The 10,148-nt window shown below is 40.8% G+C and overlaps 1 protein-coding gene across 3 annotated transcripts in view; it reads right to left on the bottom strand.

The window, feature by feature from the left end:
• The window catches only part of VWA3B (von Willebrand factor A domain containing 3B), a 205,268-nt gene extending 197,135 nt beyond the window's left edge, over positions 1-8,133 (bottom strand). The window contains exons 1-2 of one of the 3 annotated variants that reach the window (XM_042932057.1): positions 7,950-8,116; positions 2,698-2,925 (exon numbers count right to left, since the gene is read on the bottom strand). In XM_042932057.1, coding sequence (XP_042787991.1) covers positions 2,698-2,893 — 196 coding nt within the window. In that variant the 5' untranslated portion in view covers positions 2,894-2,925; positions 7,950-8,116. Of the gene's footprint in view, positions 1-2,697; positions 2,926-7,949 lie in introns of all 3 variants that reach the window. The other 2 variants (XM_042932058.1, XM_042932059.1) reach the window with 2 other exon arrangements.
• Positions 8,134-10,148: the final 2,015 nt, after the last annotated feature.

The following is a 10,148-nucleotide window of genomic DNA, read 5'->3' on the forward strand; positions in this document are numbered from 1 at the left end:
TAAGGAGGGTACTTGTTGGGATGAGTACTGGGTGTTGTGTGTAAGCAATGAACCACAGGAATCTACCCCGAAAACCAAGAGCACACTTTACACACTGTATGTTAGCCAATTTGAGAATAAATTATATTAAAAATAATAAAAATAAAAATTATTAAAATTTGTAAATTCATCAGAAAGATATGACAATCCTAAATGTGTGTGTGTACTTATTAGAGCTTCAAATTACATGAAAAAAACTTATAGAACTAAGAAAAGGACAAAGCCACTATGCAAAAATATCTCTGAAGACACAGAACATCTCTATGATACAATAAAACCAACTACCCTGAACAAATTAACATTTATAAATATTACCTCACAACTGCAGAATACACATTCTTTTCAGATGTGTTATGAAATGTGCACAATAAAACAAATCTCAGTACATTTTAAAAGACAAAAATCTTACTATGTTTTCTAACATAAACAGAAGTAAATAACAAGACACCTTTAAAAATCCAAAAATATTTGAAAATTAAACATTTCTTTTAAAAATGAATCAAAGAAAAAAGTCACAAGAGAAAAAAATATTCTGAACTCAGTAATGATGAAAATATTACCTATCAAGATTTGGATTCAGCTAAAGCAATCCTTAGAGGAATTTTAAATGACTATGTGAAAGGAGAAGAAAGGCTTAAAATCAATTACCTAAGTTTCCACATTAAGCTGGAAAAAGGAATGCAAATTAAACTCAAAGTAAGTGGATAGAAATAATAAAGATCAAAGCAGATATCAATGAAATAAAAAACAAAGAATAGGGAAAAAGAAACAACAAAACCAAAATTTGGTTCTTTGGAAAGAGTTGTGATATACTGCTAAAAAGACTCATCAAGAAAGAAGTGAGAAAAAACACCAATTATATCTGAAATGAAAGAGGGAACATCACTATAGATTCTGCAGGCATTAAAAAAAGTGTTAAGGGAATATTATGAAACATGTTTTGTCAATATATTGGAAAACACTGAGGAAGTGAACAAAGTCCTTGAAAAACAAAACTTTCTAAAATTGGCATGATGAAACAGAAAATCTGAATAGCCCTATGTCTATTACAGAAATGGAATTCTTGTCCAAATTTTCCTATAAACAAAACTTCAGGTTCAGGTAAGTTTCACTGGTGAGTTCCATCAAACATTTACAGAAGAAATTATACCACTCATATAAAAGCACCATCAGAACATACAGGAGGAAGGAATACTTTCAAATCATTTTATGAGGCCAGCATAATCCTGATGCCATAGTCTGACAAGGGCATTAAAAGAAAATCACAGAGCAGTATTTTCCATGACCTTAGATTGAAAAATCCTTGACAAAATATACAGAACTACTATTTTTGCTAATATCAATAACTGAATTATAGTTATTTGAAATACAAGATAAAACTTTCAGTTTGTTTCCTTATGTAGGAATCCTATAGACCCTGACTCTGGCAGCCCCACCCCCAGCCCTCACTGAAAGGTATTTAGAAGGTATAGGGCTGGTTGTACCACCCCTTACAGAAGGATAAATAACGCACAGCCTGAACCCTGAAGAGCAAAGTCCTTGCCATTAGAATGGGCCTCCAGATCAGTCTGTAACAACCACATCCCCTACACCTTCCTTATCACCAGTATAGAACAAAGCTGCCAAGAGAACTGGTGAAAAATCTCAAAACCACAGTATTATTGGCCACTCAATAAATATATGCTTAATTAATTAATTAATTGGCTAATTCAAAATTACTGAGTAAAATCCAAGTAATAGAAATTGCCCTGATTGAAGGAGTGCTCCTCAAATAGGGTGTTACTCATACATTGGACAGGACACTCCTGCTGGGTGGGCTATCTCACACGCTGTAAGACATTCTGTATCCCTGGTCCCCTGGGCCCTATATTTCAGTAGCAACCCAAATCAATATGTCATCAGAAAATAAACAAAAGCAGGGTGCCTGGGTGGCTCCGTTGGTTGAGCGTCTGACTCTTGATTTCAGCTCAGGTCATAATCCCAGGGTCGTGGGATCCAACCCCACATGGGGCTCCAAGCTAAGTGTGGAGCCTCCTTAAGATTGTCACTCTCTCCCTCTGTCCCTCTCACCTGCTCATACTCTCACTCTCTCTAAAATAAAATTAAAAATTAAAAATTAAAAAACAAAAGCAAAACCAAAATACACCCTCACCCATTTCTATACTCCCTGTTGGAAAGCTATACTACTGGGAGTTCAGGACCAAATTTCTAACCAATGTATTTAAAAACACTGGACCATGATATCACATAAAGAGAGGCTATGACAGGAAAACAGCATGTTCTCCCTGAAACCATACACAGCTATTGTCTTAATCAACAGCCTCCTGAAGGGGTCTGCACATCCCAAGGGATGAAGAAGACGTCTGCTGTGGTGTGCACAACTTCTATTTACTTTTATTTCATCTTTAAAAGGGCAAAGAATGAAACGCAGCATTACTAATATTTAATAAGTGGACTGATAATCATACACCTATATAACAAACATATATTGGAGATCCATGCACAAACACTTTTTACCAATAAAGATGCGAGATCAGAACAAGCTCAGAGGCGTGTGGTTTTGAGGGGCCTTCAGAGCTGATGCAGTGTCCCCTCCAAGGCTACGGGATGGGATGCTGGTTGGGTTCTCCAACCGATACTACTTTGTGAGTACTATACCTTCACAATGTGGGAATCCGATCTGTGACAAAATCTGTTTCAAGGTCAATTTTTTGCTCTTAAGCCCATGTAGTTGAAGCCATTCCTCAGATGAGATGAGACTCTGCCCGGCCAAATCTGTTTTGGTATTGCTTAGTCTCTCTTGCCCCTGCAGCTGCTGCTCAGAGATGGTGGAAGATGAATCTGCTAGCTCCATCTCGGAATTAGGATCTAAATCACAGAGACCTCCTATAAGGGCAAGTGTGAAAATCAGACTTTCTGAGGACTTGGAACCAATCTAACATCAACAGGGGATTGGTTTAATATAAATTACAGTGCAACCATTAAGTGTAATTCTATCTACCAGTTAAAAATTTCAATATAGATGTATATTTGCCAACAAAGATGCCCACATATATTGCTAAAATTTATCCATAAAATTCAATCTGCATCCATCCATACTCCTATACACACAGAAGAACACCTAGAAAGGTAAATACCAACAGGTTACAGTAGTTTTATCTGTGTGGTGGGAATATGTGTAGTTTTTGCCTTTTCCATACTGTTTAAATTTTTACATTGAATATTTAAACATTTCTGAAAGAGGATTTACTTTCATAATCAGAAAAAATGCAAAGTTCTTCCATTTTGGAAAATAAACATTCGCTCCCGAACCTTCATTACACATCAGTATTCCAATTATAATTGCACCTGACCTTTCACTTCCAAAGGATAAAGAGGGTAAAACCCTGAGAGGAAACACACCTGTTCTGTAAGTGGAGTGTCTAATTGGGAGCTAGTGATAGCGTGGGAACTGGATTGCAGCTCAGCCCAGCTAGAATACACAGATTCACTTGCCAAATGTTTTATTTTAAAGTTGGACTTAAACATTCTGAATCATGTAGCCAGCTGTTCTGGGACCAGCTGGACTCAAGGCAATATGCTACATATTAAACTTATCTAGACCCGCCTAAATATAGCTAGTGTACACAAGAGGAAAGGAGTGGCCAGACAGTAATGCAATCTTAACCCACTCATCACAACTTCAAGGCAGGGCCTGATTAACTTGGAGAAAGACAAAGGTCTGCTCTTCTCTGTACCCAGAGTGTGAAACACATATAAATTTGTTCCCTGGACTATAAAACTTCAACAAGAGTAGTTTCCCATTTCTAAAACTCCAAACATATTCCCTGCACGACTCTGTTACAGTATGAACAATCAAATACAGAAATCAGTTGAACAGGGGCGCCTGGGTGGCTCAGTCGGTTAAGCATCCTACTTTAACTCAGGTCATGATCTCAAGGTTCGTGAATTCAACCCCCACATCAGGCTGTGCACTGACAGCTCAGAGCCTGGAGCCTGTTTCAGGTTCTGTGTTTCCCTCTCTCTCTCTGCCACTCCCCTGCTTGTGCATTCTCTCTCTCTCTCTCTCTCTCTCTCTCTCTCTCTCTCTCAAAAAAAAAAAAAAATCACCTTTAAAAAACATTTTTTAATAAATAAAAAAAGAAATCAGTTGGACATAGGCTAGGGAGTTTTCATAAAAAGATATTAGAAATATTATTATTAGCAATGAATGAGTTTTTCGTGGGTAAGCACTTGATTGCAAAGAGCTATGTCCAAATAAATTATTTAGAAATCATTATCCTTTAGTAATTGTGCCTTGTTTATATACCCTCTTTTATTCCAAGTACCTTTTACCCTCAAGTTCCCAGTTGTCTGAGCTACTAAGTTTGGGCTTCTCCTCTGACTTTAGACTCACAGAATGTGAAAACAAGAACAGACTTTAACTTTCTTTTTGAGATCTGTCCAACAAAGACTGCCAGCTGAAGAACTTTTAAATTTGGTTAACAGTTCCTATAGAAACAAGAAAAGTAATCTCAGAATAAAGATTTTTTACTATCTCATCATTTCCAATTAATCTTTCTTTTCCCTGACACACACTCACCCACCTCCTATGTTTTTCTTACTAGAGGGAGCTACATATCAGAGGTTCAAAAGGGGGCACAGCTATACAAATTGTCTTATAAGGCTCCTAAACTGGATTTTGGACATTTAAAGGTTTCAGAAGAGTCATACGTTTTTTTATATAAGATTTTCTTTTTTTTTTTTTAATGTTTATTTTTGAGAGAGAGACAGAGCATGCACAGGGGAGGGGCAGAGAGAGAGGGAGACAGACTCTGAAGCAGGCTCCAGGCTCCCAGCTGTCAGCGCAGAGCCCGATGTGGGGCTTGAACTCATGAACCACGAGATCATGACCTGAGCAGAAGTCAGATGCTTAACCAACTGAGCCACCCAGGCCCGAACATGTTCTTGATCCCAAACAAAATACAACTGAATCCTCCAGCTAAGGTGCATGCCCCAGTGCCTCCTGCACGCACGTGGCTTAAAAAAATTTTTAAATAAATATTTTTAAAAAGGTCTGGTTGGCTCTATTGAATTTGAGAAACTGTATGAGTCATTCTGATTCAGATCTTGACTAAGGATTTTTAAGCCTAAGACTACCCACATTGTCAGAAATGAAAGAACCTGGAAAATGGAAATAATCCGAGAAAACAGGAAGAAAGGGGTGCCTGGGTGGCTCGGGTGATTAAACGTCCAAACAGAAGGGATCATTCTACTCAGGCTGTAAAAGAGATACTCTGTCAGGGGGAGTCTGGGTGGCTCAGTTGGTTGAACGTCCAACTTCGGCTCAGGTCATGATCTCACAGTTCATGAGTTCAAGCCCCACATTGGGCTCTGCACTAACAGCTAGGAACCTGGAGCCTGCTTCAGATTCTGTGTGTCCCTCTCTCTCTCTCTCTCTCTCTCTGGGAAAAATAAATAAACATTTAAAAAAAAATTTTTAATTAAAAAAAAGAAAAGATACTCTGTCAGAGCAAGGGAGCCTGCCAGAGCAATGATGCCAAATGACCCAACAAAGCAACCCCTCCACACACTGACCACCTGCTTTCCCATATCTAAGCTGGTCTCAGGCAGTTCTCCTATGTGAAATCTTAGAGTTCAGGGCCCATTTCAACCTTTATTCCCTCTATTAAGCCTCTCCAGACCCCCTCCCCAACCTTCTGCAGCATGTTTCCAGCAAAGTTCCAACTGTCACTTTGACACTTCACCAATATGACCTTGGGCACTTCAGGTTTGCCTTGTCTAACTAAAAGGTTCAATGATTGCAGGGACAAACTATATGAATGTCCTCAGTACAGTGCCTTAAATACAGCAGGCACTTTGTAAGGGTGTTGAATTAAATTGATCACTCAGAATTACTAAGAATCCTGATTTTTAAAAAAAATTTTTAACGTTTATTTGTTTTTGAGTGGGGGGAGGGGCAGAAAGAGGGGGACAGAGGATCCGAAGCAGGCTCTGTGCTGACAGCAGAGAGCCCAATGTGGGGCTCAAACTCAGGAACCATGAGATCATGACCTGAGCTAAAGTCGGACGTTTAATCAACTGAGCCACCCAGGCACCCTGAGAATCCTAATCTTTCAATAAGGCAGCAATTTTTTTAGGTCAAACAAGGCTAAAATCGGGAAATAGCGTCTCTTTAACAGAGACATTTTATCTTCCAGATATCACTATGTTGTTATTATTATTACTATGACTTTTCAGAATCTCTTCATCTGAGGTTATTACAAATTGGGGAACAGAGGAATCCAGAAGTAAGAAACAAGTCCAGTTGAACACTGCCCTAAGTTTCAAAAGCTATCTCAAGAGCTAAAGTTTGGGGAAATAGGAAGGGATTTCCAAAAAAGAATGTGGAAATATAAACAAAAAAAAAAAAAAAATAGAAGAGAAAGAAAAGAAGTGAAAGTCTGAGCTGAAGGTAAGAGCAGGAAGCCAGAGCTTGGGGGAACACAGAAAGGTAAAGTCGGCAGAAGTCAAAAGCCCCAACCAAGGGAACAAGGGGCTCCAAGTGCAGCCAGTCTGTACTGCTGAAGTCTGCCCATAGGGGGCAGCTAAGAGATGCCCCAAGGTTGTTCTGAGGTGAGCACCTTAGGGAAGTTCTCATGGCTTAAGAGATTGGGTCCTACATAGTCAGAGGTTGAGGCACAATGCACTTCAAGTCCATTAATTCAGATTAAACATTCGGTATACTCCTGTTTTGTTATCAACACCCAAAACTTCTATATCACTGTTAATTCTTACTGAAAATGAAGCGTAGGTTAGGTGGATATATCTTGTGATTTATGTGAGTTTTGAATTATAATCATTCCAGGGAGAAAGGAAGCTGGGTCAAGCCGCTTGGGTAGCCTCCTGCAACTCTCCCCCAGAAACCCTTAATCTACTTCTCCCTCCATTTTCCTGCCCTTAAAGAGCAAGGCTAGCCTGTGATCATCTGCTCAAATAATGTGGGTAGAGGCAAGGACAGTGAAATGGACTGGCCCACGGCTGAGAAAATGTAGCCAAGAAAAGAAGATCTAAGAATAACTAACTGGGCTGCTTTAGGAAGGTCATTGCTGAGAAGAAAGAAACCAAGAGCTCCTAAGAAGATAAAAGGAAAACTCTACCAAGTGGAAACTAAGCCTAATTGAGTTTTATGTCCATATGAAAAGAGCAAAAGACAATAGAGTTTGTCCTAGTGAGGTGATTGTTAAAACCAAGTAAGTGTAGAAGAAAGGGAGAGAGAGGGGATATCCCAGAACGGAAAGTTGTAGAAATCTGGACACAAGCAAATCCCTTTGTTTTGGACTATTCATGTTCTCACTATTTCTTAAGAATAAATTTCTCCCGGGGGGTGCCTAAGTGGCTCAGTTGGCTAAACGTCCAACTCTTTATTTTGGCTCAGGTCATGATCTCAGGGTTGGTGAGATGGAGCCGGCCAGTTGGGCTCTGCGCTGACAGTGCGGAGCCTACATGGGAATCTCTTTCAAAAATGAACATAAAATAATAAATAAATAAATAAATAAATAAATAAATAAATAAATAAATAAATAAATATCTCCTGGTTCTTGTATTAATTCCAAGCCTAGCGAACTTCACCTTATTACTGTTGGCCTATGATAAGACAGAAAGCAGGAAAACTGGTTCCCCACCAGCGGGGCTGAGCTCCGCTGGGAGTGGGGTATGGTGGTTAGAGCTGTGCAGTAGGAGGGGTCGGTACCTTGTGCCTCAGCCTGACCACAGAACCAAATAGTTAAGTGAACCTGGGAAAATCGTTGAGCTTTTGTGGAGGGCAGTGCAAGTCGGAAACTGCTTAATTCCAAGCTTTCCCTCCACACCCTGCTGGAAACCTTGGCACCTGTTAGGTTCTGGCGTGGAAGGGATCGCATCCCACTTACTAGGCAATCTGTCGGATGAAAGACAAGACGGTTCCTGTTCAGCAGCCGCCCTCCCATTGTCTGGGGGCCTTCTGACCCCCGAGGGCGGGTGAGACGCGCATCCCCCTGGTTGATAAAGCACCAACTCCCTCGGGCAAAGGGTCGGCGCTTGGCTCGAAGGACTCCAGACGTTCTATTTCTCTGTGACCCGAGAGCTAAACTCAGGGCATGTTGACCACGGCGTAGCCCCGGTTGCTCGGACGCGGCCAACCACAGCAGGGCTCCCTGAGCCGGCCCCGCCCACGGAGCGTGCGCCCAGTGGAGGCGGGGCCAGCGGGACGAAGGGGCGGGGCTCTAAGGCAGGGTCCGGGGCGTGGTTGCGAAGGAGGGTGTGCCGGATTCCTGAGGCACCCAAGGTCACCACCTCAGACCCAAAGCAAGGGCCCCCACGCTAGGGGACAGGGTGGATGGCACTGCCCTCTATGCCTGCTGTTATAGGGAAAATTAACAACGACGGTGAATATTTATTAACTAAGTTAACAAGCAGATAAACATACTGACGAGCCTGGGTAAGGGGCGAGAAAGGCGCCCAAGGCGGGAGGTAGGCCAGTGCATTGCAGCAAACATTGCAATTAACTTCTGTACGTGCTTTGCAGCGTGTAGAGCACTTACACCTGTGTAATTTTGTTTAATTTTCACCTGAACGCTGTGAAGAGCTATTTTCTTCATTTTACGGTTGAGGGAAAGAAGCTTAAAGAGGTGGGGCAGTTACAGATCGCTCAGGGGTGGAGCGAATGTGAAGCTAAGACGGGTGAGACAGTGAGCTGCAGTTCTGGAGGAGGGGCTGCAATTACTGAAATACCCTTATCTATCAGATATGAGTATTCCTATAGTATTATTTTCTCCATTCCGCTTTGTTTTTAACCCTTATTTTTACTGTATCAAGTAAGCAAAGAGCTCAAAATACATGCCTGTGATTTTTCAGTCACTCAAACAAAATTGTGCTTATGAAATACATCTTTAAATCCTTAATAAAAGATCCCACAGGCAAGTATTGTTTTACTATGTTGGGATATTAAAGTGTGTTTTAGATTACAAAACTCAAAAAGTGACCAGATCATTTGTAGTTTTTTGAATCAAAGATCAAATAAAACATAGTTAATAATCAAACTGAACAATTCTGTCCCCAACAAAAAAAAATCTACTTCACCCACAGTTATTTTCCTACATTCTTTTAATGCCTTCATAACTTTAAAAGTACCAAAATGTTTTATCTCAGATCAAAAATCATTCCATAACATTATTAGATTGTATACCGCTGACCTTGCAAAGACACCTGCAACCACACCACTAAAGAACAAACACAAATTCAACAGTACAAAAAAAGGTTGTGTTCAGAAGGAGAGTAGTACAGCAGCCACGCCCACATTTGCCAATGCCACAGTGATCCTGGCTGTCCCCACCCTGCCAGACTAATGTTGGGTCTCAGGGGTTAGATAGAGCACAAAACATTCACACAGCCAAAACTCTGCCTTACATAGTCACACCAGACACTCCTATCCTCACCTTCACCCCGTGCATTTTCCTTTTCCTGGGACACTTGCCACTCATATGCAAGTAACTGCAGGTGATTCTATGCTTTAGTCAATTATATATATGTGCCTGCATGAGTAAGTTCATATGAAAATGTGAAACATGAATTACTTTAATTGCAGATAGACAAACGAGCAGATTAGGTCCTTTTGCAGTACTGCATAGTTGATTCTGACTTGAATTCAGCTAGCCACAGGATGATTCACCTCCTTTTTGTTTGTTGGGTGGTCTGGAATAAGAATACATTTTGCACAGTTGTGATATACCATTGTACTGAACTTTGACAAATTTGTTTTGAATTTACACTTCACAGATCATTTGTATCCTACTCTCAACCTCAGTAATTGGCACTTACCATCTGACTCCCATCCTTACCTTCAGATTCTTTGCCACTGCCCACAACATAAACGCTCCAGCAGAGACTCTATTGTCCCTGCCTCTGACTACAGATGCCTTTACTCGGATCACTCCCCTCACCTGGATCACACTACTTGGGAGCCACAGACCCCCAGGTCATTCACAGTCAGCTCAAGCTCTTCTCTCTTCGTGAAACCTTTCATGGACACTCCAGTCCCAGTAATTTTTCTGCACGTGTCCAGACTCAGAGCAGCCATTGTCAGCACTCTT

This window comes from Panthera leo, chromosome A3 (genome assembly GCF_018350215.1).
Source record: "Panthera leo isolate Ple1 chromosome A3, P.leo_Ple1_pat1.1, whole genome shotgun sequence".
Classification (NCBI taxonomy): Eukaryota; Metazoa; Chordata; class Mammalia; order Carnivora; family Felidae; genus Panthera; species Panthera leo.